Source organism: Peromyscus eremicus, chromosome 9 (assembly GCF_949786415.1).
Source record: "Peromyscus eremicus chromosome 9, PerEre_H2_v1, whole genome shotgun sequence".
In the NCBI taxonomy this organism is placed as follows: Eukaryota; Metazoa; Chordata; class Mammalia; order Rodentia; family Cricetidae; genus Peromyscus; species Peromyscus eremicus.
The window spans coordinates 6824848-6840083 of NC_081425.1; the positions used below are offsets into that span (position 1 = coordinate 6824848).

The window sequence follows — 15236 nt, forward strand, 5'->3', positions numbered from 1 at the left end:
TAAATAAACGTTTCTTTATTTCAGGGGCTGCATGATCTCCTGTGGCGGTCTCTCTCCCATGTCAGTAAGCAGTCATGAGGGAGACGTGCTTAGCGATGCACAGGTCTGTAAAGGGCCTTTGACGGAATGCTCACTGCTTCTATTGACGCACTGGGAAGTCTGAGGTCACAAGCTTGGCTGGGACACATGAGCCCAATAAAGAGGCTGATTTTGCCCTCCTGACACAAAGCCAGACACTTTATCAGCTTCATTGTGCACTTAGGGTCATGTGCTAACAAAGAGGATTTCTCTAGTTATAATCCCCCTAATGACGGCTTCTCCCAGCCTTCCCCCAAACCCCACCAGGCCCCGTGGCTTGGCAAGCCAGAGAGAATAAAGGCAGAACGGTGCTTGGCTTTTGAACTGAGTTCAAGGCAATTAAAGTCAAGGGCTAAGGAGAGAAGGAGGGGGCTTAGGAAGGCAGCATAATAAGCAGTATGGCTGGAGCACTCTAAATTAACTCAATTAGACAGAGCCTGATTTAACGGGGAGAGCTGGCGAGAAGCGCTCCCCTCATTAAATTTGATGTTAGAGGAGCTTCTGCTGAAATTAAATTTGTGTTAGTTGTCTGAGTCACATAAAATAGCATGTGCATGGGCATGTACGCATGTGCACACATGCAGGTTCTGTGATTCAGGTGGGAATTTTGAGAGGGGATTGGAAAGAGTTAGCACTAAAAAACGAAACAAAATAAAAGAAAAGGAGGTTTGAGTGAGCGAGTGCGCCAGAACCCAGCAGTGAAAGACAAGGGGGAAAACTGGACAGAAAACAGGTGGGAAGCCTAGCCAGGTCTCCCAGTTAAGAAGACATGGGTTTTGTGCAGTGGGGGCTTCTGCTGGGCTGCCTGGGCTGTGGAATTCTGCTTGGAGTTCGGGCTCAGTTTCCCCGGGTCTGCATGACCTTGGATGGTGTGCTGAACAAAGAGTGCTGCCCGCCTCTGGGCCCCGAGCCGGCCAACATCTGTGGGTCTCAAGAGGGGCGGGGCCAGTGCACAGAGGTGCAGACAGACACCAGGCCCTGGAGTGGCCCGTATGTCCTTCGAAACCAGGATGACCGTGAGCAGTGGCCAAGAAAATTCTTCAACCGGACGTGCAAGTGCACAGGTGAGGCCCTGGGGCAGCGCCGCTTCACTCTGGATCTGAACTTGGTGGAGACTCCTCACTGGGAAAACAGTCCCTTCTGAGGGAGAGACGACGGGTGACAAACTGTTAGTCTAGCTGTTTCCGTGGCCAGTCTGTTCGGTAAGGCTGATGGACTGCTTACATCTTTCACACCCCGTACATGTGCTTATGAAAACTAAATCAACATTATGTGGGCCAAGCCTGAATTTCTGAACACTTGCCAACATACCTTTGGCTTGTTTGTTGGGAGGGGAGGCTACAGAGATGGAGAGCCTGCTTTGAAACTAGAACAAGTCCTTTCAAGATGGTTCGGGGCCTCTCCTGCAATGGGTTCACACTTGCTGAGACGTTGGGTGCGGCTTGGCATCCGCAGGCAGCAGAAGAGGCAGGTGCTGCGGAGTCCTGGCCTCAGCAGTTCTCATGATCTGAAGAGACCACTAACAGGGTCTATCTGCCTTGTTCAAGCCAGGACTGGACTGTAGTTTTGGCAAAGTTGGGGAGACGGGGCAAAGCAGCTTCTTCAGTGAGGTGTTACGAGGGATCAGTGGCTTCCTTCTACCTGAGTTCCACCTGAGTTCCGCCTGGGCCGCTCTCAGAGCTGTTCACTGTCCTTTCTTTACAACCCGGTCTCTCCCAATACTTGTTTCTTTGAGATCTTCATTTTCTCTGCCTTTCTTAAATCTTCCTCTGTCTCACCTCTTCTGGTTTCCAGAAACCAGGCACAACTGAGATGAACTCTCAATGTCTGACAGGGAGTCTGAAAAACCAAAATCCTGCAAGCCGCAGCTCCACCAAGGACCTCGGCCGTTGTCCCTCAGTAGCCCGCTGCACACAGCCTTCCCTCCTGGCATATTTCTGCTTCCTCACGTGCTGCTAACACATAGGAGAGTACAGACAGTCCAGCTTTTTGTTTTGTTATGATGTACTTACTGTTATGTTAGAAGAGAGATCGAACCTAGGACCTTGTGTATGCCAGGAGAGTGCTCTAACACTGAACTACATCCACAGTCCTTGTAATTATTTTAAATTATGTGAGTCAAGGGCATTTTCAGGTCCTAGTTTGCCGTACATACCAATTGTGACAAGTTATGATAGCATATTGAATATGTATTATCCATTTTTTGAGCCATTGAAGCATTTGCTTCAATAGACATCGCTTCATAGGTTTTCAGTCCCATGGGGGGCACATTGGATTCCACACTTGTGGTACTGGAAACCACACTAACATGGGTAACATTTGCCCCGAACCTCCAGAGCGTCTATGGCAATCATTCCCTGTCAGTAGATGACAAAACACCGTGTCTTTCAAACCCTGAGCATCTCTGTTTCAGAGGGGCAGAATGCTTTAGCAGGTCAGGTAGAACAGGTCGATCATCTTACCCCATCTGTATAGTTTTCTCTTGGATAGTGAAGCACATTTGCTTTTAGAAAGTGGACGGGGAAACCACAGGACACAGCAGACTAGAAAGCACGCTTGCTCTTTTTTGGTTGAGGAAGTATTTTGAATATTCATCAAGAAGGGATAGCAGCTGGGGTCAGAGCAACATACTTTCAGAATGAAACAGGAGCTACTGTTCCAAGAGGCAATGGGTCAGGAGTAGTGCCTGGCCTCAAGTTTCAGATTCAGTAAAGACTTCACATTTCCAGAGGCCAATCCCTAGCAGCAGGGCTTCCTCAAGGTGCTCAGCCCCCTCTCCCACCGCTGATCACCAGGACTACCCTCGAGGGTCCATCCTCTGCCTGTGATTTACCTCCTTTCTAGGGTTCATTTGCCTCCAGCTCCCCCGCCGCCGCTCATTCTGTACTGCGTGCACATGGGTTAAGGTTGCTTAAGATCTGCAGCTCCTAATATTTAGTTTGATAGATTATTCCTTTCATCTAGCTTTAAGAAGTATAATTGCTGGGGGCTGAAGAGATGGCTCAGTGGTTAAGAGCACTGGGTGTTCTACCAGAGGTTCTGAGTTCAATTCCCAGCAACCTCATGGTGGCCCACAGCCATCTATAACTAGTCCCATGGGATCTGATGCCCTCTTCAGGTGTGCAGATGTACTCTCGGACGAAACACCCAAATACATACATACACAAAGATAAAAAAGCACAGTTGCCATACAGAGTTCTGCACACAATCAATATGTACAATTTAATAAGCTATATGCTTTTCTGTTCCTTTTACAGTAATCAAGGTAAGGAACATGTCCACCACCTCCAAGAAGTTTCCTCGTCTTTCTTGACTTTGTGGTTTTGCAGGAATACGTAACACGAGCTTTAGCCTGCTAGCATGTTCTTACGTGTACAAAACCTTATCTTTAACCGTACTCTAGAGTGGATACCCAAAACATAGTCACCGTGTGTCACTGTAACGGTTCTCATCAAATGAGCCTCTACGTTTCCTCCTCCGCCCTCGTCCCTTGTGACCATCATGCTTCTGTCCTTTCTGGTTAGCTGACCGCTTTATAGACTCCTCACTTAGGAGGAGCCTGGCATTATTGTACAGTGGGGGATGGTTTCACTGAGCACAGTGTCTTCAGGTCCATGCACAGGTTGTAAGAGGTAGATGATGGTCCCAACACCTCTTCCTCCTCCTTTTCCAACTTACTAAAAAACAAAACAAAACAAAACAAAACTTTTTTTTTTTTTGAAATTCTGGAAGTTGAACCCAGGGCTTACATACCATAAGCAGACAATCTGCCACTGAGCTGCATCGACAGCCCCTTTCTCTGTTTTTGTCGGTTGGATGGTCTGTTTCCCTGAGTCTTGAGACACAAGACTAAGTCTTAGAGACTTGCAACAGAAAGCTGCTTTGTGTATGTACTTGTCATTCTGTGACATGTCAGATGTTTCAAAGACAGACACATGATCTTCTATGTTTCCTCCTTAAAGAGTGAGTGATTTGCCTTCTTTGGGTAGTGTTTTCGTATGTTTCAGATATTCTGTGGAGTTTATATCTGACTTTGAGCATCCCAAAGGCCCTTGGCTCTGGGAGCCTTCAAAACCACTTGCAAATGGAGTACCTGGGACTCTCCTGGCCATCCTGAAGTTTCTAAGGCAGAGATGGAAATTAGCATCTGGCCAGCAGAGTGCTAGTGACTTTGCATTTGCTGATTCATTGAGAAAATAAATGACTCCAAGCTTGCTACTATAGACTGGTAACGGAACCTTTTAGCTCATAAGGGAAAACTAAAAAACTAAACTAAAATAAACAAATTCTGTGCCCCAATTCTCTATAGAACATTTTTCTATTCTTTATTGTGATACATTGGGAAAAAAATTGCTGAGTGTAATTGCAAAGAACTCAATGTAAAAGTCAGGAGACTTCTGCACTGGCCAGCACGTTCTGGGGCTCACCTGACAGTTAGCATTGATGAGCAGATGCCAGTTGCAGCTGGATCTTTGGGCTTTTGAAATCTTGGGGCACCAAATAGTTTTTGAACAGTTGGCTGAGAGCTTCTTGTTTGTACAAGTGACTAAACGCCTCATTTTCCAATCTCTGAAATGGGGATAATGATGAACCCACACTTGTAAAATCTTTTTGAGCTCTGCAGATGAAAGAGTCTGTGTGAGTATAAAGTATTGTTATTAAAATAATAGAATCTCTAATTAAAAGGAATAGGCTATTTAGACTTCCTTGTAAACTCACTAATCGGTCCTCGTTAAGCTTAGTTAGTCTAATAGCGTTTTGAGTTTGAGCCGTGCAGTGCATGTAGGGACATGTGGTGTGTGGATGTTTTCACTCTCCTCATCTTAGTTTTAAGTCAGGAGAGGGTTTTGATTCTTTTAATGGAATTTTTGCTCAAGAACACACTCAATGTGAGATAGATTGGAATCATCCCCCTCTCCCTTCCCTGGTCCCCAATAGCAACAACAACAACAACAAAAAAAACATATTTTTTTTTCTTAATGTGTTCCATTTGTGTTTCTTACAACTGATGCATGAATGAAAGGAGTGACTCGTATTAAGCTGGTGCAAGATACAACCAGAAAATCTGAAGAAATACTCACCATGCGTGCCAGGCTGGCACATAATATTTTTCTAATTTTTAGTATTTTGATAAATTCTATAGGCCAGGTCTGTAAGCCAAAAAATGGAAGGGACCTGATGTACATATAGAAAAGGAATTTTTTAACTGAGTAAACTTCTGAATTATACATGACAAGTAGCAAGTGCTTTCTGGTGAGTGGTTGACCGTGTGTGTGTGTGTGTGTGTGTGTGTGTGCGCGCGCGCGCGCGCGCGCGCGCGCGCGTGCATGCATGCGTGCATGTGTGTGTGTCTGCTCCCCTTACAGTTCTGTGCTCACCTTGGCTGTGTAGCAGTGTTGTGTTCTCCTAAGTCAGGAACATTGTTTTGTCTTCTGTCAGATCACAACACTCAATTTTCTGTTTTGACTTCTGCAGTTCCGGTTGGGTTGATGTCTCATGGTGCACACCTCCCTCATTTCCTCTACTCTGCAGTGTAGCCTTATTTGTATCTGTATTCCCCAGTGCCTAAAAAATGCCCTTTTCCAATTTTCAGTGTTCCCTCCATCCCTCAAGTGGCATTTATTAGCACTGTGTTATCCCGTTTGGGGTAGAAAGAGGGCAATGGACACAATGTTCAAGGGTTAGCAATAGGGATAAGTGAAGACAAGTTATTGCTCTGATATTTGAAAAGTGGAATTTCCCAAGACTATCAACATAACACTTAGAATGGAGCTTGTTGGGCCCCAGATGCCATTCTCTGTGGTCTATAACAATACACTTATTTTTCACAAGAACTCTGTGGAGCAGAACTCTTATTTTGATATGGCAAGCTGAGAGGTCCAGCTCAAAGGCCAGTTGTTTAAAAACATAAAAAGCTGTGGGGACAGAGGAAGGCATATTGAAACTTGTTTTAAGACTATTTTTAAAAGTAGAATATCTTTTATTTATTATTTGGCAACATCATACAAGTGAAAAATGCATGTTAATCTTACATACCCCAACTTCCAGAAACCCCAACTCTCCATTTTTGCTCCCCCCAGGAAAGACTATGTTTTAGAATTAAGTTCAGGTAAAAATTAAGTCAAAAGTATAGAGATTTCCGATGTATCTCCTGCCATATATGACCCACCTTCATGTCATGATCCCTTGTTCAGCATTGATGGGAATTAGGTTGTAGATGTTCAGTAAATTATTTGTTGCATAAATAAATGAGGAAGACAGTTGTTGATGATAGTATTTCCACCAACCAGGAGAATCATAAAGAAGCAACATTGTGTAGAAATCATAGCACAAACTATGAATAACTCAAGTTCAGACCTCAAGAGTCAAAAGTATTTTTAGGTCTTTTAATATAAGAGTGCTATAAAATTTAAGTGTCTTTTTTCTTACTATTTAAAATATTTTTAGGATTGTTTTTAGTCCACAGAAATAACTGAATGGAAGGAATTGTGGGGATGGCTCAGCTGTTAAAGCATGTGCCATGCTGCCATGAGGACCTGAGGTGGGATCCCCAGCAACCACGCAGAAAGCCAGGCTCAATGTGTACTTAACAAAACCTTTTTATACCTAACTTTTAACTTTTTAATGATTTAATTTTAATATTTGTAGGAAAGTATTAGTGAGATAAACAGAACTTTGTTGACTTTCTGTTTTGACTTTATTGATTTATTTTATGAATGAGACTGTTTTATTTAAGATAGCATAATGCCAACTATCAACTTTGAAGTGTTAAAACTTTCAAGTTTTGATCCTAGTGCTTATCATTTGGGTCTCTGTCTGATTCATTAAGGTCCAGTAAGCATGATGAGCCAGGCAGTGTCTTTAGACAACTGGACTGACTGCTTTGCATTTCCCTCAGGGCTCCCCAAAAACTTCGTTATTTTTAAAAATATTTATTTATTTTTATTTTATGTCTATGAGTGCTTGCTTGCATGTAGATGTGGGCACCAGGCATGCACGGAAGATTGTGGAGGCAGAGGAGGACGACATCAGATCCCTTGGAGCGGGAGTGACTGACAGTTGTGAACTCCCATGTGTACGCTTGGAACTAAACCTGGGTCCTCTGAACCGTCTCTCCAGCTTCCATGTGCACTTGCAATTCCAGTGCTGGGGAGGTAGAGGCAGATGAGCTCTTGGAGCTTGTTGGCCAGACAGACAGTCTAGCTGAACTGGTGAGCCCTAGGTTCAGTGAGAGAGTGTTTCAAAAATAAAGTGGAGAGTAAGAGGGGACACTTGATGTCGACCTCTGCACAAATGCACACAAGTACACAAACCCACATAAACATGTATGAACACAGCAACAACAACAACAACAACACACACACACACACTGAGAGCAAAAGGCACACGTATCCTTTGCCTTTGTACGTTCCTCCCTGTCGACCACTGTTGGCATCCCGCCCCACACTGGTCTTGGGTTTTCCCGTTGAAGTCGTCCCATAGATGACTGTGCACTTTCTGAGCAGACTTTAAAAAACAGCTGAAAGTTGGACTGAGAGCTCAATTGAGTAGTAAGTATTCTTCAGACATAAAATTTTATTTTATCGCTTCTCAAAAAAAGAAGCTATTCCTGTAAAAGCTACCCCAGTGGGTGATAGGTATTTTCTTTCTCTTTTTTTTGTCCTGATGATGCTGGGCTTAGAAACCAAGAGCTCCACCACTGAGCCATGTCTTTTTGATGCTTAAAAATAAATAATTAAATAAAGGGAGTCCAAGTGGCTGATGAACACAGCTCAGGTCCTTCTGTCTTGCTGGGACGCAGGCTGGGAGTGCCGCTTAGTGCCAGAGCACATGCCCAGCATGTGCTAAGCTCTGGTTCCACACCTCTTCAACCAGTTCTGCCAGAACATGGTATAGAGAAGATCTATCATGACGATAAAAGGAGGGGTAGGTAGCTCACACAGGGAAGGATTTAGGAAGGTTAGGAAAAGAGTTTCAGGCACAAGAAAGAACAGGTAATAGTTGTGGGGGTGTGAGATGGAGGCAGAGGCTGAGCAGGGAGCTGGTCATCAGTATCACATACTTGGAATCACTTTAATGTTCTGGAGATAAGCACCTTCATCTTCTTGTGGGAATAATAGCTGAACTTTGCCTCTCAGCTGTATCAGCACCTAAAGGATGAGGAGCTGGTTATGTCCAGAGTAACCCGACAGGTACGAGACGGAAAGGCAGATAAGGAACGTAGACTTAGCCACCAGTCCTCAGGGATGTCTTAGAGCTTGCTCACTGGTTCTTGTCCCTCGGGTATGGGAAAGCACAGGTGTTTTGTGGCAGACAGCAGATTCTAAAGGATTTGCACCTCTTGACACCACGATCTTTAATTCACTTTTATGATCTGCCAGGCACCATTGATTTTTGTCTTAGTGCTTTCCCCTTTGTGAAATAAACCAGCATTTTTAAAGTTAGATGCCACTCAAATGCTGGACGTCAGCTTGTTTGATATTATTATTATTTTCAAGACAGGGTTTCTAAGTATATCCCTGGCTGTCTTATTCTGGAACTCACTAGTAGACCAGGCTGGCCTCGAACTCACAGAGACCCACCTGCTTTTGCCTCCTGCATTATTAAGTCAATGGATCAGTCTGTGCTGGCCCAGTGGTGCGGGCTGCGTGGACAGCAGAGCTTAGCAAGATCATGGCAGGTTGGGGTACGGAGAGGGTGTTAGAAGAGAGAGGTCCAGGACACAAGAGGCAGGAGAGTGCCTTCGCTGGGGCTACTGCAACAAATCATTGCAAACTGTCTGACAGAAGGAACAGCAGTTGTTTCCTACTAGTTCTGGAGGTGGAAGCCTGAGAACAAGGTGTGAGCGGGGCTGGCGTCCTCTGACATTTCTTCCGTTGGCTTCCTTGATCTCCCTGGGTCTGCATGCAGTCCTCCCTCCGTGAGCACGGTGATTGCAGTCATACTGGGTAGTGGCTGCTCCAGTACTCTCATTTTGCCTTAATTGCCATTTTGAAAACGTGATTTCCAAAACTAGACACATGCTGAGGTCCTGGGAACGAGATCCTTCGCCTCTTTTTCTTCTTTCTCCTCCTCCTCTTTTGCTTTAAAGATAAGAAAGATTGGCATGTAGTAATGGAGGCCGCAAGTCCAAGAACAAGGCAGCAGCCCGGGGCCGGGTTCTTGGAGGCCCTGCCCTGTCCTGCGTTTTCTCTCTGTGGTGGCATGGTCTTCCCTCATGCCTCAGGGCCCTTCTTGGCCCGTTGTAACATCTATTCTCTTCCCTTCTACCTGAAATTAAACTGAAAAGTTTCTTCCAAAGTATATAACCTCATCCCCACTCCCCATTTCCCCCCTTTTACAAATCAGGAAACTTTGCTGGTTATAATTGTGGAGGTTGCAAGTTTGGCTGGACCGGCCCCAGTTGTGACCAGAAGAAGCCACCTGTCCTACGGCGGAATATCCATTCCCTGACTCCTCAGGAGAGGGAGCAGTTCCTGAACGCCTTAGACCTGGCGAAGAAGAGTGTCCATCCAGACTACGTCATCACCACACAGCACTGGCTGGGACTGCTTGGACCCAACGGAACCCAGCCACAGATCGCCAACTGCAGCGTGTATGACTTTTTTGTCTGGCTCCATTATTATTCTGTTCGAGACACATTATTAGGTGGGTTTTCCCCATTGACTTAACATCCATTATTAGAGGCTTGCGACTGGGTTGGGTATGGGGTGGAAGTCATTTGATACAAGTTAATTAACGGGGAAGCAACCTCAAGCGAGGTTCCTTTTCGGACTGGCAGAAATACCAAACACCGCCTGTACTTCAAATAGGGCCATTTCTTCCTTGTTCTGCAGACACTTCAAACCTCTCCTAGCTTATATTCCTGGTTCAAAGCCTAATCTTAGCTCTCTGTGAAACTTAATCCTCAAAGGCATGAGCTGGTAAAGTGGAGGCAAATTCCTTTTGATTCCAGAAAAAAAAAAAATCAACTTTGGCTTGAAGGCTGGCTCTGGCCTTTTCTTCAAATTAGAGAATTAACTGAACATATGCCAGGCTCACAGCATTGCCTTGTTCAGAGCTGCAGTGTCTGCGCTGGAATCGCGGGGGCTCCTTCAACTCATCCATCTGCAGACTATCAGTTGGAAGCTTTCCCGAAGTTGCTTCCTGGTAGGAAGGCGGCTTCTGCCTACCACCACGGTTCTCCCCTTCCACTTTGATGTGGGTTTCGGGGCACCTTCTTGCTGGCCATAAGCGTCCAGCATAGGCATGATTATACACAAGGCTAGGCAAGAAGAACTCTACGTTGCTATGGCTTGGCGTAAACTTTTCCTTGACGACACAATTCCAAAATGCTGGGAGGCTCCTCGGGTTCCGCAAAGTTGTCCTTTGACACCCACACTTACGCTGTAGCGCGTGTGTTCCCCCGCTTCCACAACAATAACAAAAAAAATGCTGCTTGTGAACTGAGGACTCCCCCAGAACCTGAAACTTGGGGACTGGGTGGATTATGGCACAGGAGGTGGATGGTCATGCGCTTCATTAATCAAATAGCGACAGACCATCCCCTGTTTCCGATGGATTGTGGAGAAGCCATTGGTTTGTTCCTGGAGAGTGGGAATCCGTTCCAGATTCTTCTCATAACTTCTCCTAACAGTCTGCATACTTGGCTGTCTCTGCAGCTGTCCCTACTTCTAGGCACCCCCACCCCCCCCACCCCCCGGGGTCAGGGTGGACAAAATCAACGCGCATACTTGGGCTGGTGCAATTCTCACTTGGTGTCTCGCTCTTTCACGCCCATCACCAGTTCCCACCCTTTGATGTCCTTCTCATAATTTTGTGTAGAAAACTTGAAACTTGTCTTTAGTCAAAAGACATTTTCTAAAAAGGCTCTGTGGCCGAGAGCAGGGGTAGGGGCTCTGCTGTCAGTGCGAGCGTTGTTAAAACCTGCCTCGCAGGAAAGCATCCATCTTCCTTTATCGATAGATGAGGGGCTCCTCTGGCTATAAGCTTTATCGCTTTCCTGTCCTTACTCTGAGGAATTTTTGCTTTATGAGAGGGTAGCCTCTCAGGAGGAAAGGCAAGCTGTAGTTTCTGGTCTTATCTAGGAACTAAATTTATATTCATATCTGTTCAGCTCTCTGAAGTTGTTACAGGTACTTTGAAAGAACTAAGGAGCTGAAGCTTCCGCGTGCCATCAAAAGCTGCTATGAAAGGCAGAAGAAGGATGGGGCAGCCACCAAGAAGGGCGTGAAATTGCCCAAAGCGCTTCGCTAAAATTCGCAGTTCCAGTGGCCAGCTAAATTGGTTCCAGCATATTTTTTTCTCTTCTGGTCTCAGTGACCACGCTTGTCAGCTGGTGGTTCTAAGTGATTGATGGGTGAGGCAGAATCCGTGAAAGTTCTTCTTGCTGCATTAGCACGAAGTGTGGTTGAAGTTGCTACATTATTAAGTAATCTCTCTGTTATAAATTTATGCAATTATAAAGAACAAGTCAGAAAATATCTTTAAAATACACTTAATTTAGGTCTTAATGATTGACACTTTCAGACAGCATTTTATTTTAATGTATTATTGTGAAAGAATTAAAGCATGTAACAGGACACTGACTCTTGAAAATGACTTTGAGTTTCTGGGTTCTCTGCTAAAAACTCAAACTTTTGAGAAATGAAAGCAACTATTTTGTGAAAGTGCTAATTGCTTATGAAACTCCTTTATCATTATCCTTATTGTTGCTTTTTAATAGACAAATGTTTTTAAACTAAGACACCGTGGGCTTCTTGGACACAGACATGCTGCTGATAAGGTTTAACATCTTAAATATTCTACTTTCTGATCTCCATTTCCCAACTGTTTTAGGTCCAGGACGCCCCTATAAGGCCATAGATTTCTCACACCAAGGGCCTGCATTTGTCACTTGGCACAGATACCACTTGTTGTGGCTGGAAAGAGATCTCCAGGTTGGTCAAAACCATGCACTCAGTATCTAAAAAGTGTTTGCATTTAAGGAATACATGATGTTTGAAATACTTATTTCAGTGATAACTAGTCAAGAAAAATTAATACACTCAGCATTTCAGATAGCTTTCCTTTCTGTGTGTGTTGAGTAAACTATGCTCTCTTGACAAACTACCTAAGTTTGAGGATGTTGTGAATTTTGACCCCTGTTGTAAGGTAGATCTTTAGACTTTTTCATCTTCCCAGTTCTCCCTACGTTCTATGCATTTGATATTGTTCCTTTTTCAGATGTCACATGTGCATGAGATTATGCATTATTTTTCTTTTTAAATGTGGTTTATTTCACTTAGCATAATGTCCTCTAGGTTCAGCTACTTTGTTGCAAATGGTGGGATTTCCTTCTGTATCAAATCAGAACAACTGCATTGTGCTTACTTACACATATGCACAAATGCATATGTGAGATTTGCATATTTATGTAGACATATACGAATATATTTTATATATTGACTTTTAAAAAATGTATCTGATTGGTATTCCTAGTTTTGTTTTAAAATTGGCCAAGAACCGTGCCAGTCTTTGCCTTACACGCCTTTGGGTAGCATCTGACACATACATAAAGTGATGGGACCTACCTTTGCTTTTAGAGACTCATTGGCAATGAGTCCTTTGCTCTGCCGTACTGGAACTTTGCAACTGGGAAGACTGAATGTGATGTATGCACAGATGAGCTTCTTGGAGCAGCAAGACAAGATGACCCAACCCTGATTAGTCAGAATTCAAGATTCTCCACCTGGGAGATTGTGTGTGACAGGTAATGCAATGGAGCTCTCGAGAGCTCTCTGTTTTCCCTTAGTTCTGGGAGATAGACACTACATTTCTTTATATTTCTCTCTCTGTGGTACATAGAGTTATGTTTACATGATCCTGAAAGCAGTTTCTCCACAGGAGGCAGGAATTTAAACATTCAAAGCTCGCAAATTAAAAAGTGAAAGTATGGAAATCATGTTAGTAGGTTGAGTGTGCTTGGGCATCATTTTGAGACCAGGAGCATGAGTACACAATCAGGAGCAGTTCTGCATCCAGCCAGTGTGTGCTGAGCATCAAGCATGTTCTTGGTGATGCCACAGTGCTGGGAACACAAGGGTGAATGATCCAGGCATTCTGTATTTACAGAGATCGATTTGTGGTAAATGAATTACCCAGCAGTCTGAGGACTTCTGTAATAGGTGTGTGTGTGTGTGTGTGTGTGTGTGTGTGTGTGTGTGTGTGTGTGGTGTATGGTGTGAAGCTGAGAACAGAGTCAGGACAAGTCCACAAGAGTATGGAGCTGAAGGTTCAGAAGGTGGTATAGACCCCAGCTAGATGTGGGCAAGGCCAGGAAGCTGTGGGTAGATGGTAGGTTCTAGGTGATGGGGCACCACACATGATTCTAGAGAAGCTTCTGGAAGTAAGCTGGTGTGCCTGGGTCACAGGTCCCTGAGGAGTTGTACGGGACAGAAGCACAGACCTTGGGATGTGGGAGGCTCAAAAATATATCTTAATCCTTGAAAGCCACATGAGCGAGTAGGTGGCCCAGAGTCCTGGAAGAATTCTTTCTTCAAAGTGTGCTTTCAGGTGCAGTTCACCAGCCCGTCTGACCTGTGGGGACCTGTTCCAAGACACCGCAGACGGTGACAAACCTATGCACTCTGAGTCTTCTTACTTACGATCCAATTTAATTTATGAATTAGGTACAGTAAGAGATACACAATAATATCTAACGATAAAATAGTGCAATTTAATAGTGTTCTGAGGTAAGATCGATGTGAACATGGTCTCTCTTTTTCTTTCAAAATACTGTAGTTTCTCAGCACATTGTAGGAATATTTTAGACCAGTGTTGACAGCAGGTAACTAACCATGAAAAACAAAATTGTGGATAAGGGATAACAACTATGTCTCAGAAAAAGATTCTCCAAGAGGCTACTCCGCCTGCCTTCATTTATTTATTTTCTCCCAAATTCCCACATTTTGGTTGCACTCCTGGGCCTCCCTATCCTCCGTTATCCAATTACCTCAGGGCTGCCTCCCTGGCCAGCACTGCTCCTGGACATGTGGCCATCTTGAGGGCCCAGTCCTGCCCCAGGGATCCATCCTCTGTGTTCCGCACCTCCTGAAGCTCTCAGGCCAGGCCTTCATTAGTAGGATATTCCAGATACCTTTGCACAGTTTCACTCCGTCCCATAGAACACCATTTCTCATCATGCTTTTGTCTGTTCATAAGTGATGTGAAAAGAAATCTCTGTGATCATATAAGTCTGGAGAATACTGAGTTCAAAATGTGTGTGTGTGTGTGTGTGTGTGTGTGTGTGTGTGTGTGTGTGTGTGTGTGTCTGTGTGTTTTAAACTACTTGGAACATCTTGTAGCCTCCATAGATGAACATAGAATTATTCGTCTAGGGGAACCTAAACATGTCTGAATCTGGAACTCATTTCGCGGACTGTCTCACTGGAACACACTTGGGAAATGATGCCTGGGAGGCTTTTTGTTAGCTGGTGTCTGGGTCCCGGTGTCCTCCATCTTTGCTTGTGTGGTTAGTCTATCCACCACTTGCCAACTATTCTCCGTCACTGTTTGAGACCCACGCAGCACTGCCTTTAAAATCTGCCTCTGTCCATGAATTAATACTCTGATGGTGAGATTTCAGGATACCAGAAGCACGTGTTGTGACCCCTCTCTCTCAGCCTCACATTTACCACCTAACTATTAATACCCAACCGTGTTCACACAGTTCCCAATATGACATTTATTTTCCACTTTAAAAAATTTTTATTTCATGACCTACAGAGGAGACATGCTGGTTAAGGTACTTGATGAAAAACCATGAAAACTGGAGTTCCAATTCCGGCAGCCACATAGTAAGCTGGGCATCCCAGGCAGGTCTGTAAACCCAGATTCAAGGAGGTGGGACTTAAGAGGCCTCATGGTGCTTGCTGGCTTCTCGCCAAGGAAACATAATCCCCAGATTTGTGGACCCCTACACACATGTGTGCTTACACTCACATAAATAAGTATGTGAACTAAAAATTATTATTTACACATTGTAGCTTATTTGTAAAAATTGTAAAATTATTATTTTAAATAATTATTACAACTTTTTTTTGAGGTTTAACTTCTTACACAGTTTAATAAAATACTACAACCAACGCTGTTTCCATTAAAATTACAAAGAAAGGCAA

At 44.3% G+C, this 15236-nt stretch overlaps 1 protein-coding gene across 1 annotated transcript in view; it reads left to right on the forward strand.

Annotated features, from left to right (window-relative positions):
- Positions 1-209: 209 nt before the first annotated feature.
- Positions 210-15236, forward strand: part of Dct (dopachrome tautomerase) — a 34814-nt gene continuing 19787 nt past the window's right edge. The window contains exons 1-4 of the mRNA XM_059274284.1: positions 210-1142; positions 9427-9726; positions 11917-12017; positions 12663-12829. Of these exons, the coding sequence (XP_059130267.1) occupies positions 848-1142; positions 9427-9726; positions 11917-12017; positions 12663-12829 (863 nt within the window). The 5' untranslated portion in view covers positions 210-847. The remainder of the gene's footprint in view (positions 1143-9426; positions 9727-11916; positions 12018-12662; positions 12830-15236) is intronic.